A 19,550-nucleotide genomic window follows, 5' to 3' on the forward strand; every position below is an offset into this window, starting at 1 on the left:
TTTACTGCTGAGAATATCTTTGTACACTTTGCTTTGTTTTGTTTATTTATTTATTTGGAATATACTCCAAAGTAGATTTCCTGTTCAAAGAAGCTTTGTTGCTTTTGTTATATATTGACAACTTATTTTCCAGAAATATGGAGTCAGTTTATGATGCTACTTGATTTTCAAGAGAGAACGCTGGTCTGAAAATACGTATTTTAGAAACTTCTTTTAGAAGTCAACTATATCCTTATTTGCAGAGACTTTTTGTTAGGCCATTCACTTTCCACAGTTCATATAGATCAGTTAGGCTTGTTGGAGATTTTAAAAGCTTAGTGTGTGTGTAAACCTGGTTTTGTATATGTTGGCCTGTGATATATTTGTTTTATGTCACCAGAGTGTTCATACTAAACCTAAAACTTCAATAGAGTTATTTTGCTTAAAAAGTCCTTTTCTAAAGAGTGTATCTTTCAGTAACTCTAATATGACAAACTTGGATAAATTATTTCTTTAGGGAAAAGGAAATTTAATTATTTACCTTTACCTTTTTTATTTACCTTTATTTAATTCCAGTAATTGATTAATACTTAACTTTAAGAAGTTTTGCAAAATCTTATGTATGTGATGTTTATTTACCTGCCTAGCTGATCCTATGTTTGATGAATACTCTTACTGTAATTTGAATGCGTTAACTTAGTTTATATTCTGGCATGCAAGTAATGCTCACTTTTTCCCTTTGTTCTTGTTTACCAGTGAAACCTGGCACAGGAAGGGCTCCGCAGCCATATGGTTTAGCAAATAACAATGATCAGGACGTGAGCAAGCTCTCTTGAGTATCTGCTAACTTCTCTAGGGTGTGGCCATGGGGTCTGATATGGTATTAAAGTGCTAAATCAAGAGGGTAAAAATTGATCGGTTGTTGTTCAGTTTCTAAGTACTGTCTGGCTCTTTGCGACCCCATGAATTGTACTATCTCCCAGAGTTTGTGCAGACTCACATGCATTGAGTTGGTGATGCCATCTGACCATCTCATCCTCTGTCATCACCTTGTCCTCCTGCCCTCAAATCTTTCCTAGCATCAGGGTCTTTTCCAGTGAGTGGGCTCTTTGCATCATTTGGCCAGAGTTTAGGAGTGCTTCAGCATCTGTCCCTTCCAATGTATATTCAGGACTGATTTCCTTTAGAATTGACTGGTTTGATCTCCTTGCAGTCCAAGAGATTCTCAGGAGTCTGTTCTAGCACTATAATGAAAGCATTAATTCTTTGGCACTCAGCCTTTTTTATGGTCCAGCTCTCACATCTGTACATGACTACTGGAAAAACCATAGCTTTGACTATATGGATTTTTGTCAGCAAAGTGATGTCTCTGCTTTTTAGTATGCTGTCTAGGTTTTTCATGAAGCTTCCCTTGTGGCTCAGCTGATAAAGAATCTGCCTGCACTGTAGGAGATCTGGGTTCGATCCCTGGGTTGGGAAGATCCCCTGGAGAAGGGAATGGCTACCCACTCCAGTATTCTGGCCTGGAGGATTCCATGGACTGTATAGTCCATGGGGTTGCAAAGAGTCAGACACGACTGACTTTCACTAGGTTTGTCACAGCTTTTCTCCCAGGGAGCAAACGTCTTTTAATTTCATGGCTGCAGTCACCATCCACAATGATTTTGGAGCCCAGGAAAATAAAACCTGTCACTATTTCCATGTTTTCCTATCCTATATGCCATGAAGTGATGGGACCAGATGCCCGTGTTTTTTGAATGTTGAATTTTAAGCCGGCTTTTTCACTCTGCTCTTTTACCCTCTTCACTTACTGCCATTAGAGTGGTATCTGCATATCTGAAGTTGTTGATACATTTTCCAGCAGTCTTGATTCCAGCTTATGAGTCATCCAGCCCAGTACGTTGCATGATGTACTCTGCATAGAAGTTAAATAAATAGGGTGACAGTATACAGCCTTGACTTACTCCTTTCCCAATTTTGAACCAGCCCATTGTTCCATTTCTGGTTCTAACTGTTGCTACATGTCCTGAATACAAGTTTCTCAGGAGGCAGGGAAGGTGGTCTGGTATTCCCATCTCTTTAAGAATTTTCCACAGTGTGATCACACAGTGTGACTGTGTGATCCACACAGTCAGAGGCTTTAGTGTAGTTAATGAAGCAGAAGTAGATGTTTTTCTGGAATTCCCTTACTTTTTCTATGATTCAGCAGATATCAGCAATTTGATCTCTGGTTTCTCTGCCTTTTCTCTGGTTCCTCTGCCTTTTCTAAATCCAGCTTATACATCTGAAAGTTCTTGGTTCGTGGACTGTTGAAGCATATCTTAATGGATTTTAAGCATTACCTTGCTAGCATGTGAAATGAGCGCAGTTTTATGGGAGTTTGAAATTCTTTGGGATTGTAATGAAAACTGACCTTTTCCAGTCCTGTGGTCATTGCTGAGTTTTCCAAATTGGCTGGCATGTTGAGTGCAGCACTTTAACAGCATCATCTTTTAGGATTTGAAATAGCTCACCTGGAATTGCATTACCTCCACTAGCTTTGTTATTCATGATGCTTCCTAAGGCCCACTTCACGCTCCAAGATATCTGGCTCTAGGTAAGTGACCACGCCATTGTGTTATCTGGGTCATTAAGATCTTTTTTTGTATAGTTCTTCTTCTGCCACCTCTTCTTAATCTCTTCTGCTTCTGTTAGGTCCTTGCCGTTTCTGTCCTTTATTTTCTTGAGAAGATTGATTTAGGGCAATTAAAACTTCTGGTACTGTATTCTGGTAGGAGCAAACCTGAAATACCTCTGTAAGGTTACATAGACAACTCAGGGCTTACAGAAATCCCACACTGGGGAGTGGTTAGGGACATGAGCTTTCTGACTAAAATTATAAACCCCATAAAGAAACAAATCATAATGAATTGGAAACAAAGTTTTATAGGGATATAAAATAAACATTGTAGGGATAAAAGGATTCAATACAAATTATAAAATAGTATAGCATTAAAATTTTTTTAAGAGACTAAAAGTGAATTTTTAGAAGTTGATATAATCACTTAAAATTTAATGTAGTGGACAGGTAAAACATTAAGAACACCTGCAGAGAATTAGTGACTGGAGGAGTGTTACACAGACAGGTAAAGAAATGAAAAATAAGAATTTGTAGCCATGGATTAGAAAACAAGACAGTCAGTATGTATCTAAGTAAAGAATTGCTGACTGGGAGAGACAGTGGCTAATAATTTTCCAGAATTTGAGAAAAGCACAAGTCTTCAGAAAAAGAAAGCTTACCAAATCCTCAGCAAGAGAAATAGAAGCAAATCTAAAGAATGTGCTCACACACACAATCTTAAAGGAAAGCAGAGAGAAAAAGCATACCTGGAATAGATTAAATTGACAGCAGACTTTTCATCAGTAACAGATGCCACGAGAAAACTAGTATTTTCCAAATACTGAGAGAATAATAGTTGATTTAGAATTTTCTATGCTATTGAATTATTACTGAATGAAAAAAGGAAGTATTTATTACAAAGATAGAATAATTCTAAACCTTTACTCACCTAATAACAGCGTTGATTGCTTGCTAGGTTGCACAGTCGTGTTTGACTCTTTGCAACCCCATGGATTGTAGCCCGCCAGTCTCTCTGTCCATGGGATTCTCCAGGCAAGAATACTGGAGTGGGTTGCCATGCCCTTCTCCAGGGGATCTTCACAACCCAGGGATCAAACCCAGGTCTCCTGCATTGCAGACAGTTTCATTATGTTCTGAGCCACCAGGGCTGCTGCTGCTAAGTCGCTTCAGTCGTGTCCGACTCTGTGCGACCCCATAGACAGCAGCCCACCAGGCTCCCCCGTCCCTGGGATTCTCCAGGCAAGAACACTGGAGTGGGTTGCCATTTCCTTCTCCAATGCATGAGAGTGAAAAGTGAAAATGAAGTCGCCTAAAACCATATAAAAAATGAAATTAAAAAACTGGCAATTCATAAGAAGAAATTAACATCCACAGTCAGTTGAAAAAAGGTAATACATTTTTTTCTCATTTTAATCAGCTAAACTGAAGGGACTTCCTAAGTGGTGCTAGTGGTAAAGAACCCGCCTGCCAATGCAGGAGACTTAAGAGACACAGGTTTGATTTCTGAGTCGGGAAGATCCCCTGCAGAAAGAAATAGCAACCCACTCCAGTATTCTTGCCTGGAGAATCCTATGGACAGTTGGCGGGCTACAGTCCATAGGGTCGCAAACAGTCGGACACGACTAGAGTGACTTAGCATACAAACTAAGCTGAAAGTAGAGAGACTGGAAACACAACATTAAATACTGGATCCGGCTGGATCTAACTTATCAAATGCAAACATACTTTATTTTCATTTATATCTGGAACAGTCAAAAAAGAAACGAAACTGACCAAGCACTAGATATAATGGAAATGAATTCTTTGACTGTAGTATATAATAAATGTAGAAATAAATGTAGACTCTGCCGCCAGGTCTCTAACCATTTTGTTTGAAAATTTAAAACTTAGTAGTGAGTAGAAATTATAATTGGACACTGAAGCACCTAGAGTTAAACAGTAATGACAGTGGTACAGAAAAATAGAAGAGTTTTAAATATAAGATATTTTTCCCCCTAGTTATCCCCCCCCGAAAGGAGATTTAGATTTGTTTTCGTAGGAACTCATTGCAAGATGTTTTGTCTTAAGCATGGATGTACTGTTTAAGAAACTGACCTGAAATGCCTTTAGTACATATCAGTTTGGAAGGCTCATGGAGCTCATCTGATAAGTGATTTAAGTGTAAAAACGAGGCTGAGAAGTTTAGAGGAGAACTGGTTTTTAAAAAGTCATTTAAAAATAACACACTTAGAATATAAAGTCCTACTAAGGTTTTATATAAGTGAGTAGTTGTGGCTTAAGATAAAAATTTTAGTGATAGAATCAAAAAGTACTTTATGTAATCTGGAAAGCACTGTAACTTCAAAAATTTGATAAAGATGCTCATGTTTTATGTTTGAGGAATTTAGATTATTTTACATAATCAGATAATTATTTTAAAATAGTCTCAGTGGCAAAACAGGGAGATCACTTTAAATTTGGAATATCCTTATAGTGGGATGTATTTAGTTTGTGACCTTAATGCAGAAAGAAATTTCTGCGTTTCTCTTATATTAGAAAAAAGATTGGAAATTACTTAGGTAGACTTTCAGTTTCAGGGATTAGAAAATTAGCCACAGAGTCAAAGCCAACTACTGAGAAGAAAAGTGATGAGAAGTAGGACAGAAATTTAAATAAAGCAGAGAAATAAGCAGATTGATAAAACTGAAAGCTTGTTTTTAGACCAATAAATGAAGCAAACTCCTGGCAAGGTTAACTGATCAAAAAGGAAGACAAAATGGACAGTATTAGGAATGGAAAGGGGATCATCACTGTAGATGTAGTAGAGATATTAAAAAAACACAGGAAAGATATTATGAATATAGAAATATGTCACTAAGACTTGCAGAAAAAACAGATTTGACTATAGGGTGTAGAGGTTTAAGCTGTTTTATAGACATGCTGAATTTGAGGTGTCATTTAGATGCTGAGCAAGCCAAGTTAGCTAAACAAGACTAGAGATACAAATTTGGGAGTTACTAACTTATAAATGGGTGTCCTGGTGGCTCAGATGGTAAAGAATCTGCCTGCATTGCAGGAGATGGTGTAAAAGATTGGTTGAGCGGCTGTTTCAAGACCTGAGATGATCTGATAGTAGGGATTAAAAGGAGGATTTAGAAGTGGAAGCTAGGACTGAAGTACAGTAAAGTTCATGAAAGTAGGTGATCCTACGATCACCTACTTTCATGAACTTTACTGTACTTCAGTGTAGAGATGGAGTATCTGTCATTTTCTAGTTAAGAGTTAAGCAACAAGAGAGAGATGAGATAGTTCATGCTTCTCACTGAATTTCATACACAATTGTATTAGGTGAGAAATTTCTCATGAAGTTCCCTCTGTAGGGAGGTTTATTAGCATGTGATCAGCTAAAATTTAGAGAAATGACCTCATTTTGATCCTTTGTTTTTATTTTAATTTGAAGAATTTTCGTTTTTATTAAAGTAGTATCTTAAAAGGGAGTTGATGCTTCTGACGTAGACTTCAGATGGGGGTGGGGAGGGCAAATATATTTTTTAAATTCAAAATTAATTGTATGTTTATCAGTAGTTCATAGTATGATGAATAAAAGTTCTTTACAGATATTACTTGTATATTGTGATTTTCAGGTAATTATATATTACTTAAAATAGGTTTTCAAATTGGAATGATAATCAGTTTTTTTCTGGACAGTTAAATGGTTAAGAATGTTAGATCTTTTGGTAGTTTTATAGGAGGAAAACCCAATTTTGTTAGATGTTTGTAAAAAAATTTACCCTAAAATAGCATGTTTTCCCTGGATTAAGATTTAGATCTGTTGCCTTAGTGGGTGAAGGTATAATTTAACGTTGGTCTTAAGGACAGTTCTGTATTTTAGTGAGGGCCATTCGCTTGCTGGTGAGTAGCATGCCGGTTGCTAGTGTGGAGACTAAGGCTGTTTATATCCACCTTAGGTGAAAAAGTTACTCTTAACATATTTGTCTCTACTTGGACTTGTAAACTTTCAAGGAGGAAAAATAATTTTCTTTAAAAATTTATCTTTGTGTAGTTTACATTAATCAGTATTTCCCTTTTTTGTCTTCAACAGCGTAGAAGAAAGGTTGAAAAGTGTTCTGGAGTTGATTTCTTTAGACTCTGAATCAGTTCTCTGCTGTCCCTCTCTACCAGTCTGGGCACAGGGGAGAACTTGACTTGGAAAGAGAGAATTTGGGCTCTTAGTAATCTTTCCTTTTACTATGTGTTATCTGTAATTAAAAAAACTTTTCGTTGATAATCAAGATGCTTTTATATTTTTATATGGTATGTTATTTGAGATGTGTGATATTTTAAATCACCAATTAAGTATTTTTAAAGCATGAGAAATAATAGAAGACATTGAAAATCAGAATAAAATGAGAACTTAACATTTTAAAATGTGAGTTTAAAATTGTATTTAATCTGTACATTATTATATAAAAAATTGATCGATTATGCTTTCTTTTCTTTAACAGACGTACAAGAAAATTCATAAAAGTGAAGAATTTTCGAAGAGGGCGACAAAAAGAGAAGAAAAATGCCGAAACCAGTAGGTGTATTTTATTACTTTGACACTGCTTACTTAATGGCGTTAAGTTTCTTTTGGAACAAGGCAAAGTATTATGGTAGAGTTTTGGTGGGGGAAAAGGCACTGACATTACTGTTGTTTGTTTTAAATTTATGTGGCTGAAGTAATGTGTTATATGGGCCAGTGATAGAGGTTTAAGTATCATGTATGTATTAAGATTACCATAGGTTGTGGGGTCAGACTTAGTTCTTATCCTCACCCTGCCACTTAATCTGACTGACCTTTGTTAGATTCAGTCCTTCCTGGTCTTAATTTCTTCACATGTAAAATGGAGATGTAATTAGTTACATGAGAGTCCGGTGAGGATTAGAAGATCCTGGTACATACACATTCAGTGCTCAGTAAAAAGTTACTTATTGTTAAAACAGGAGAACATGATGAGAGGTCAGAAGGATTCGTGCAGAATTAATTTTCTTGTAATTCTAGCTTTGATACTAGTGATAACAGTGCTGATGTTATATACAGTTGTGAAAATGAAAAGTGTTAGTCACTCAGTTGTGTCTGACTCTTTACAACTCCAAGGACTGTAATCTGCCAAACTCTTCTGTCCATGGGATTCTCCAGGCAAGAATACTAGAGTGGGTAGTTATTTCCTTCTCCAAAGGATCTTCTAGACCCAGGGGTTAAACCCAGGTCTCTTGGATCGCAGGCAGATTCTTCACTGCCTGAGTCAGGGAAGCCCAAAGTCTTAGGTTTTTGATTTAAAGGCGTACATACAATAATTTTATTGTTTTATTATTATATAATTTGTGACTGAGGTTTATTTTTTTATCCTAGGATCAGTGTTCCTTTTTTCATCTAACAAAATGTTTTTTTTTCTTTTTTTTAATGAACTTTTTGGCCAGTTATTTTTTGAAGAAAATCATTGTTTTTTGGTTTTTTGAATTTTCTGGCATGAATGTCACTTTTGAATTACTTTTCAAGATTGAGTAGGTAAAAAGTGCATTGTTGGAAGGAGAGAAGAATAAAAAGATAAAAGGCATAATCAATAGAAAGCAAGGATTATGTTTTTCTCTATTTGCAGATGACATGATTATGTAAATAACCTGGAATTTACAAAACAGCTATTAGAACTAATAACAGAATTTAGCAAGATTGTTGGACATAAGGTTTTATTTTTTTAAAAATCAGTTTTATATACAAGCAGCAAAATTCAAAAAATGAAGTAAAAATTCCATTTGTAACAGCATCAAAAACATAAAATATTTAGGAATAAGTTTTTAGAAAGTGTTTAAAATCTCTACACTGAAAACCTTTAAGAAATTAAAAAGACCAAAGGATATAGAAAAATATACATTGGTCATAGATATGTCTAGAGAATACTATTAAAACAGTTCTCTCCAAATGTATTGGTAGGTTGAATGTAATTCCAATCAGTTGAATCCCAGCAGTTGCATCCCTTTGGATAAAATTGGCTAGCTGATAATGTTTATGGAACTACCAAAACTTATGTGGAATATTTAAAGCAATTTAGAAGAAAAACAAGGGTAGAACAGTTAACACTCCTGGATTTCAACATTTATTTTCAAGAGACAAAAGTAAGACAGTGTGGTATTGAAAAATTAGATAATAGGATCAGTGGAACAAAAGTATACCTACACATACATTCTTACTAAATATTTTTAGCAAGATGTCACACGATTCACTGGGGAAATTAAATTCTTTTCAAGAAATGATGTTGTAGCAAAGAGTTATCCATACAGAAGATTGTGAATGTTAACCCTTACATCACAATTTACAGACATCTAACTCTAAATGGATCATAAGCATAAATTAAAAGCCCCAAACTATAAAAGAAAATAGAACATTTCTACAGTTGTGAGGTAAGCAAAGATTCTTTGATAATACACAAGAAGTTCATAGCATTTTAAAAAAAATTCATCAAAATTAAAAACTTCTGCTATTTGAAAAACACAGTAAGAAAATGAAAAGGCAAGGCAGAATGGGACAAAATAATTGTAGTATATTCTTTTAGAACTCTAATAAAGACAACCCAGTTTTTAAAAAGTGGGCCAAAACTTTGAGTAGATACTACACAAAAGAAACTTCACAAAAGAAGGTATATTAATAGCCAATAAACACTTGAAAAGATCCTCAGGGAAAAATAAAGCTAGTGAGATACCACTTTATACTTACTAGAGCGGCTAAAATTAGACTGAAAAGACCATGTCTGTAAGGATGTGCATCAACTGGAACTCTGTTTCTGGTAGGAATGTGAAATTTACAGCTACTTTGGAAAACTGTTTGAATAAGTACAGGAGGCAGGGATCAAGACCATCCACAAGGAAAAGAAATGCAAAAAGGCAAAATGGTTGTCTGAGGAGGCCTTAACAAATAGCTCTGGATAGAAGAGAAGTGAAAGGCAAAGGGGAAATAGAAAGATATACCCATTTGAATGCACAGTTCCAAAGAATAGCAAGAAGAGATAAGAAAGCCTTCCTCAGTGACCAATGCAAAGAAATAGAGGAAAACAATAGAATGGGAAAGACTAGAGAGCTCTTCAAGAAAATTAGAGATACCAAGGGAACATTTCATGCAAAAATGGACTCAATAAAGGACAGAAATGGTATGGACCTAACAGAAGCAGAAGATATTAAGAAGAGGTGGCAAGAATATAGAGAAGAACTATACAAAAAAGATCTTCATGACCTAGCTAATCACAATGGTGTGATCACTCACCTAGAGCCAGACATCCTGGAATGTGAAGTCAAGTGGGCCTTAGGAATCATCACTATAAATAAAGCTAGTGGAGGTGATGGAATTCCAGTTGAGCTATTTCAAATCCTAAAAGATGATGCTGTTAAAGTGCTGCACTCAATATGCCAGCAAATTTGGAAAACTCAGCAGTGGCTACAGGACTAGAAGAGGTTAGTTTTCATTCCAACCCCACAGAAAGGCAATGCCAAAGAATGCTCAAACTACTGCACAATTGTACTCATCTCTCACGCTAACAAAGTAATGCTCAAAATTCTCCAAGCCAGGCTTCAGCAGTACGTGAACTGTGAACTTCCAGATGTTCAAGCTGGATTTAGAAAAGGCAGAGGAACCAAAGATCAAATTGCCAACACTGGATCATAGAAAAAGCAAGAGAGTTCCAGAAAAATATCTACTTCTGCTTTATTGTGGAGAAGGCAATGGCACCCCACTCTGGTACTCTTGCCTGGGAAATCCCATGGACGGAGAAGCCTGGTAGGCTGTAGTCCATGGGGTCACGAAGAGTTGGACACGACTGAGCAACTTCACTTTCACTTTTCACTTTCATGTACTGGAGAAGGAAATGGCAAACCACTCCAGTATTCTTGCCTGGAGAATCCCAGGTACAGAGGAGCCTGGTGGGCTGCCATCTTTGGGGTCGCACAGAGTCGGACATGACTGATGTGACTTAGCAGCAGCAGCTGCTTTATTGACTATGCTAAAGCCTTTGACTGGGTGGACCACAACAAACTGGAAAATTCTGAAAGAAATGGGAATACCAGACCACCTGATCTGCTTGTTGAGAAATCTGTATGCAGGTCAGGAAGCAACAGTTAGAACTGGACATGGAACAACAGACTGGTTCCAAATAGGGAAAGGAGTATGTCAAGTCTGTATATTGTCACCCTGCTTATTTAACTTATATGCAGAGTACATCATGAGAAACACTGGGCTGGATGACACCACCTTTATGGTAGAAAGTGAAGAAGAACTAATGAGCCTCTTGATGAAAGTGAAAGGAGAGTGAAAAAGTTGGCTTAAAACTCAACATTCAAAAAACTAAGATAATGGCATCTGGTCCCATCTCTTCATCCCAAATAGATAGGGGAAAATTGGAAATATTGACAGATTTTATTTTCTTAGGCTCCAAAATCACTGCAAATGGTGACTGCAGCCATGAAATTAAAAGATGCTTGCTCCTTGGAAGGAGTGAAAGTGAAAGTCGCTCAGTCATGTCCGACTCTTTTCGACCCCATGGACTTAGGCCATGGAATTCTCCAGGCCAGAATACTGGAATCGGCAGCTATGACAAATCTAGATAGTATGTTAAAAATCAAGGATATCACGTTGCTGACAAGGGTCTGTCCAGTCAAAAGCTGTGCTTTTTCCAGTAGTTATGTACAGATGAGAGAGTGGCACCATAAAGATGGCCGAGTACTGAAGAATTGATGCTTTTGAATTGTGGTGTTGGAGAAGACTCTCTTGAGAGTCCCTTTGACAGCAAGGAGGTCAAACCAGTCAATCCTAAAGGAAATCAACCCTGAGTATTCACTGGAAGACCTGACGCTAAAGCTCCAGTACTTCAGCCACCTGATGCAAGGAGCTGACTTCGTTGGAAAAGACCCTGATGCTGGGAGAGATTCAGGGCAGGAGAAGGGGACGACAAAGGGATGAGATGGATGGATGGCATTACCAGCTTAATTGTGGTGAGCAAACTCCAGGAGATAGTGAAGGACAGGGAATCCTGGCGTGCTGCAATCCATGGTGTTTCACAACTTAGCGACTGAACAACAACGGAATTACTCTTAGAATCAAATGAAACAGCTCTGACGTTAGCCTTCTGGGCCTTTTTTAAACAAACATGTAAGTAGACTTTTCTGAAAAGCCTACTTGATGTTTTTTATGTTAACATCTGATAGGTTTTTTCTTGTTATATTTAAGTTAATATCTTAACATTTTCTCAGTTTTTCTAATGTGAATATGGGTAGAGAACTCACATATAAAAGCTTTTTGGGAAGAGCATAAGGAGATCCTGAGACTTTGAAATTGGAGAAATTCTAACCTAGGGCATTATTATTGTCTTTTTAGTTAAAGGTAATTTACTGTTCAGAGAAGCTTGGTGGGCTTGCATGGGGTTGCAGAGTTGGTGAGATTAATTCAGATCCACCCACAATAATTTTACTATCTTAAGATCAACTGATTAGTAACCTTAAGTACATCTTCAAGATCTCTTTTATCATGTAATATTAATGTAATCATGGGAGTAAGTTGTAGGGGTTGGGGGAAGTCATGAGGGCCGTCTTACAATTCTGCATATACACATAAGAAAATGTTCCAACTTCATTAGGAATCAAGAATCTGTGTATTAATAACATACTGAGATATCAGTTTATACCTACTAGATTGTTAAACATTAGCAAATCTGATGTCTACTAGTGAACATACAAAGCAGCAGCAATTCTTATTCACTGTTGGTGGGAGTGTAAATTGATGCTGTCATGTTAGAAGAAAATTCAGCATTACATTGTGAAGTTGAAGGTGTGTACTTGGTCACCCAGGGATTCTCCTGAGTTATACTTCTAGAGGAACTCAGACACTTGTAGTAGGAGACATGTACAAGAATGCTCACAGCAGTTTTGTTCTTAAAAACCAAAAAATTGGAAACAATTTAATGTCAATTGATAGGAAAATGATAAATGAATTACTGTCTAGTCACATAAAGATGAGTGAATTGCAACTACTAACAAAAACACCAATGAATCTTAGAAATATAACTGAAAAGGAAAATTATAGTTTAGCAAAATTTTTGTTTAAACCTTTTATTGAATTAGAATATACAAAAAAATAGAATATGCATATGCAAAAGAATATATATGCTGGATGCATTTTCATAAAGTAAATACATATTGTAATCGTTGTCCACATCAAGGAAGACTTTATTAGCAAGTACTATACAATTTTAGAAAGATCCCCTGGAGAAGGAACAGACAACCTGCTCAAGTATTCTTACCTGGAAAATTCCATGGACAGAGGAGGCAGGCAGACCACATACAGTCCATGGGGTCACAAGAGTCAGACATGACTTAGCAACTGAACAACAACAAAACAGCTAAAAATCAAAAACTAAATAATATTTTACCATAGATACCTACATTTGTGATAGAACTATTGTTTTTTAAAAAAAACTAAGAGGATCACAAACAGAAAATTTAGGTTAGTGCTTACTTCTGGGGATTGGAACCCACTCCAGTGTTCTTGCCTGGAGAATCCCATGGACAGAGAAGCCTGGTAGGCTGCAGTCCATGGGGTCGCACAGAGTCGGACATGATTGAAGCAACTTGGCAGCAGCAGCAGTGGGGATTGGGGTTCCAGAAATTCACAAAGAAGAAATATACTGGTGACACTGCTTTGTCATTTCTAGTTTTAAAGTTGAATGGTAGATTTATGGGTAAAGGAAAACACTTTGGTAATTCAAAATGTTCTGATACCCAATGGGTGGGTTTTCCATACCAGTCAGTTCCCGAGTTCTGTGTGGATACCAGGTGTGTGTCCTGCAGTTTAATTTATTCTGACACAGCTATCCAGAGTTAACGCAAACCCCAGAGATTAAGGGCCCAGACCACTAGACTGCTGAAGCTAATCACAGGTAATGCGTGTGACTGTCTCTCCTGACTAACTTGCCTAGGGTTTGGAGATACCCACAATCCCTTCTTCAGGTTCTGTAATATGCTATAACAGCTCACAGAACTCAGGGAAGCACTTCACTGCTGTTAATGACTGGTTAATGTAAAGGGAACTATAAAGAACATGGATGTAGAGGATGAGGTCCAGAAGGGTCCTGAGTGAAGTAGCTTCTTTCTGTCTTTGTGGAGTTTGCGATGCACCACCCTGTCAGCAAGTGGGTGCATTCTGAACCCCTTTGTTTAGGGTTTTATGGAGTTCCATTTCAGAGGCATGATTGATTAAATCATTGGACCTTGGAGATCAGCTCTCTTTCCTTCTCGTTCACTCTCCTGGGTAGTTGGGATGGGTGGCTCAAAGGTTTACTCCTCTAATGGCATGATTGGTTTCTCTGGGTACTGGCCCCCATTCTGAAGCTATTAGGGTCCATCTAGAGTTACCCATTAGCATAAACTCTGGTATGATCAAAAGGAGCTTGTTGTGAATAACAGAAAATCTTCTCACATCTATCACTCAGCGAATTTAAAGGATTTTAGGAGCTCTGCTGGGAACCAGGATAAAGACCAAATATCATTGTCTACATATGTTACATACATTTTATGTGTATTAATATTTCCAAAAAGATTATTATAAAGAAGGAGCTCTAAAAGGTATTTTTGATTGGAGAAAGTATTTCAGATAAAAGTACATGTGCAGAGGTACATGTGGTTTTTAGAATGAGTTAAAGATAAGGGGAAATAAGTCTGATGTAGAGTTCTAATAGTGTGAGTTAAAAGATAGGTTTTTACTATGTCATGGTGGATTCTAGGTGAAGATGCTATTCTGGAATAAAAATTACTTTGGTTAAGGCATGTTACATTTTTGGTGAGATACCTACCTAGGAAGTTATTTACACATAAAAATCAGAATTTGAAAAAGTCTAGCAAGTAAAAGGCAATAGATGAATGCTTTTTATAAAGTAAAGAATACATTTACAGTATAAATAAAACAATATTTGATTTTTGTGTCAAAAGAAATATGGAATAGTGAATGACATTCAAAGAATTTGGAGTTGTACCTCAGTTAAATACCTGCCCTGCTTTTTAATATCTGTGTGTTCTTGGGCAAGTGACAGAGAGTTTTCTATATAAATGAATACTTCTGTGGAAATGCATATATCTCCTGGTATTGTTGCAGAGGCTAAATAAAAATGTGAAAAGCACCAGACCTGGCACCTAATGTATGTTAAGTATTCAATAAATCAAAAATATAAATAAATCAAACTATCACTTTAATAAAGAAAATATTAGGTACATTGAGTTGTTTTTTAATTGCTTAAATATTTTCTCATGCCTGACATTATACTTAAGTATTTTCTTTTTTCTGCTGATTATACCTTTTGTTTTCATTGCAGATCAATGTAAGAGTAACAACGATGGATGCCGAGCTGGAATTTGCCATTCAGCCCAATACAACTGGCAAACAGCTTTTTGACCAGGTATCATTCACTACATGAAGTATGCAATTTTGACACCATAGTGTGCATGCTATTGCATACTTTTTCTGTTTTTCTATACCTTTACTTAAAATGCTACAATGTAGCATTTGAAATTTTTCACAGTACTTGTTCAGATATTTTGAACAACTGTAGGGATAGTCTTTCTCATTCCTAGATTTGAGAGATGGGACTTTTAAAAAATAATTATTAGCAGGTGTTTATTAAACATCTGATATGAAAATCATTGTAATGAGGACTAAAAGGAATTCAGTGATATTCTCCATAGTCCATGAGTGGAATAGGTGTTGATCCTAGACAGAGGACATAAACGAGCAATGGGCTTGTGTAGCCAGTGCACAGAAAGTCAGACTCTTAACACCAAGAGTTTACAGTGGAATAAGGGTTTATTGTAAGGCACCAAGCAAGGGAGTGGGAGACAAGTCTCAGATCCAGTTCAACTTGGTCTTTGAGTTAGAGGTTTTTTACAGAAGGGAAAGAACAGAGAAGCTGGGGTTAATCATCATGTGATATTTCTGTGACATTTCTTAATTGTAGTTTTGGTTTGGTTAGTCAGGATATCTCTGGTTTTGTTACCTGAGGGTCTCTTAGCTTATCTCGCCCTGGAGAAGTAACCTGTGTGTTAATGATGATATATGATGATACAAGGGCAGTTTTACTACATTATTGATATTATCAACAATGGCAGCAGTTCTGGCCATCTGACTCTGGTTGATTAGTGTTCAGTTAGCACAGGATTAAGGTCAGAGGGGACAAGAATGGGAGTAAAATTGGATAGAGAGATTAATCATAAACTCGGCAGGGGAACTTGGGTTTCAAGGAGATGGCAGGAGCAAAGGCATAAGCTATAAATAGGGCCGTGATAGCAGGTTGATGTCGTAGGCTCATAATATACTAGCCTGGAGTTAGAACATGGATGTCATGTTAAAGAACTTGAACTATTGATTTTATCTTTTTTATCACTCTTGAGTGCACACTTGAGCCACCCTGGGGAGCTTTAAAGAGAAAAATAAAGCAGTGCCTGGAAACCACCTCTAGAGATTCTGTTTGATTGTCTGGGACCTACTCTAAACTATTAGTACTTTTATTGAGGCTCCCCAGGTAATGCTGTATATAATGATTTAAGTAGTCAAGTTTTATTGAGAAAAGGAGGAAAGAGATTGGTGACTAGGGGTCAAGTGTTTAAGAAGTGAATTGATTGCAGAAAGGAGGAGGTAGCTTTTACATGAACTTTTACAAGAACTTTTACATGAACTTAGGATCAGGAGAGCAGTAGTCTGTGGTCATGCTAACTACTGACCTTAGAAAATGGGAGAGTTCCTGGTATTACAGCAATGAATAACATACTAATTACCTACTGATCCCGAATAATGATGACATAAAAATTCAAAACTCCTGGGAAGTTGTTTCTTCCCTTGACTAGGTAATAAACTTAATCTACTAATTAGATAATTAATGAACTTGAACGGCCAGATAAAATCTTTTTGGAGATGAAAGGATTTTTTTTGTTGTGAGTGAGCAATTTTTTAAGGCAACATTGTAAGCAATTGCATGCAATTTACATTATAGATATTTTACTTTTGTGAACTAATACTTCTGTTGATTCTTCTAGGTCTCATGTTTGTAAGTACATAAGCTGTCTTGAATAAAAATGTGGATGGAGTTAGCATTTACTGTACTCATAGCAAATTGAAATGTTATTTATAGTGAGCAAAATGTTTTGTGTTAGTCAAAAACAAATTAGCACATGGGCCTTTTTGGTATTGGATAGTGAGAAATAAAATATTTGTTTTTTTCCCTAAGCAGAATTGCTTTAGTTTAGATACCAGGGAAAAGGAAACTACATGTTTTATGATGCAGTAATGTGTAGTAGTTGAAAAACGTGGGCTCTGGAACCACACTGCTAGAGGTAGAGTACCAGATGTTGCTGTTTGACTTCATACATATTACTTTCTTTGTCTCATTTTTCTCATTTACACAAATGAGGATGGTGGTAACATTATTCCTTCAGAAGGTTTTTGTCAGAATTAATTGAGACTTCATGTAAACTGTGTATAACAGTGTTTGATACACAAACACACACACATACACACATTTCATATTGTAAATGAAAAGATCTAAGTTAAAGAGCATTGCTATCTGTTACGGCCTTTCTCAGCAGTTACTTCTTGTAGTCCCTGTTCTGTATCTTGGCAACTTGAGCCCAAATTCCAGATCCAAATCTGTGTTACCTTGGGTGAAGTTGAATATATGGGTGAGCTGGCTGTCAGGTCAAGGTCAGTAGGTTCAGGGTCAGACCAGCAGGCCTAGGGGCAGGAGTTCTATCAGATGAATCCACCTGTAGCAAACCCTCACTTCTGATTAGGATGTCAGCTTGAAGCCATCTGCCATGTGGAGAGGCTCTGGTTGAGTTTGTGAGGTCCTTGGGTTTGCTACCTGCTGACTTTCTTCACTGGCCTCCTCTTCTAGCTTCTGCATGTGGGACTATAATAGTACTACCCCCAGGAATACTCAGCATCATCTGTTATAGTGCAAGAAAAAAATACTAAAATGTTTGTTTGTATTTTTATCTTGCTTTTAATTTTTTAGGATGGGCTTTCTGATATATTAATGTGATAGCATATGTATAACTTATAAATAAATATACATATATTATAGTTATGTGCTAAATATACATATATTATAGTTATGTGCCCAAGTATGTTTTTACTTGTAGATGCATGATTTAAAGTTTCCTACAAGACTTTCAGAAATAGGGAAAGATGGAGCTTGTTAAAGGAATTTCCCAGCTGTGGTCTCTTACTTTTCTGGTGTGTGTTGTGACAGTCTGAATTTAAGAGGCTGTCCCTTGTGCTCCTCTGGCAGATCCCCTTTGTACTTAGCAGTGTTGTGACTCACAGAAAGCCTGGAGACAAAACTGAGGCTTGCTGCTTTGGTGCTGCTCTTGACATTTCTTGTTCCTGCCACTCTGAGCTGAAATGTTTTCTGTGGCTGTGTTGGGACAACCTATCTTTTGCCAAAGTTAAGTTATCTGGGATCTCCTTTGTCCACGTTCAAGTTTTAGTTGTTTGGCATTGATCAGCTTTTGCTGTCACTGTGGATATTTATATACCATATCATTCAGACAGTTCTCTCTCTTTTTTTTTAAAGTGGTAACCTTTCCTTGCACAGCTAAATTTTTTTTTTTCCACAGCTAAAATTTTTTTCTTATTTTTAATTTTCGTGTCATTTCAGTGAAATTTTTTCAAGAGGGAAAGTAAACTGAAGGGTTCCATTTACATCTTGAAACTAAAAGCCTGGCATGTTTTTAGATTTTTATTTTAAAAGAAATATTTGTTTTAAACCAAGAATGTTTACTAAAGAACTAATGTTGAATCTTTTTGTAAAGCTTTTAAAGTCCTAATAAACTCTCACCTCCCTCATTTTAAATTCAGATTTAAAAATATGCTTTTGTTGGCATAATCCTGAGTGTGAGTTAATAATCCTAGCTTACCACTTTCAGTTCAGTTCAGTTCAGTCCAGTCGCTCAGTCATGTCCAACTCTTTGCGACCCCATGAATCGCAGCACGCCAGGCCTCCCTGTCCATCACCAACTCCTGGAGTTCACTCAGACTCACGTATTCTTGAGTACCTACCACAAGCTAGTCATTCTTGGAAATGACATGAATATTAAGATGAATAAGGCAGTAATCTTTGTCCTTAGTTTTAAACAGCCAAGGAAGGTAAATAGATACTGTACTAATAATAATTAATTATGATAAAATAAATGTTTAAGCAGCAGTATAAATAAAGTACTGTGGAGTTACTAAGGACCAAGTGATTAATTTTGTCTAGATGATAGGAAAGCTTCATTCACAGAAGCGTGTTAGTTGAGCTGGGCCTTGAGAAATGCATTATTTAACAGGTGGTAAAAGTACAGGAGAAAAGCAAAGAAAAATAAAAGTACAGAAGAAACATTCTAGGGAGGGGAAGAAGCATGAGCAAAGGTATAGAAGGGTAAAATTTATGGCATGTTCCAAGAATGGTTTCTTGCTCAGTGAGAGTAGAACATAGAATATATGATGCTGAGTGAAGGTAGGTAGGAATGGAGGTGAAAGCAGCAGCTGGATAGCCTGAGGCATGGCAGTTACATGTCCTCAGAGAGTCTTACTACCAAATGATACTATTTGTTTGGGCTACTTGATAGTATAGTTTGGGTTGGGGGTAGTGATAAATTGAAATAGAAAAGTGGGATTAGGATTGCTCTGTATCTTTTCCTCAGATTCTTCTATCTGTTAGGGTCATGTTGGCAGATGAGAAGGAAAAGGGCATACAGAAGAGTGGATCAGATAAGATTGAAATGACATGAAATTTAATAAAACCTGAACTTAAATTTTTAGGAATATTCCTTTAATTAGTATGTTAAATTTAGGAAAGATCTTTACTATAGCAAAGGAATAAACCTATAATTTCCATGTGGTTTTGTTCTTCCTTTGAAATATAGT

General features: G+C 36.7%; 1 protein-coding gene across 2 annotated transcripts in view; it reads left to right on the forward strand.

Moving 5' to 3' along the window:
• RDX (radixin) overlaps positions 1 to 19,550 on the forward strand; it is a 105,035-nt gene that overhangs the window by 9,308 nt on the left and 76,177 nt on the right. For both annotated transcript variants that reach the window (XM_027563805.1, XM_027563806.1), the window contains 2 exons: positions 7,084 to 7,157; positions 14,965 to 15,048. In XM_027563805.1, the coding sequence (XP_027419606.1) occupies positions 7,146 to 7,157; positions 14,965 to 15,048 (96 nt within the window). In that variant the 5' untranslated portion in view covers positions 7,084 to 7,145. Of the gene's footprint in view, positions 1 to 7,083; positions 7,158 to 14,964; positions 15,049 to 19,550 lie in introns of those variants that run through there.

The sequence above is a fragment of the Bos indicus x Bos taurus genome, chromosome 15 (assembly GCF_003369695.1).
Source record: "Bos indicus x Bos taurus breed Angus x Brahman F1 hybrid chromosome 15, Bos_hybrid_MaternalHap_v2.0, whole genome shotgun sequence".
NCBI lineage: Eukaryota > Metazoa > Chordata > Mammalia > Artiodactyla > Bovidae > Bos > Bos indicus x Bos taurus.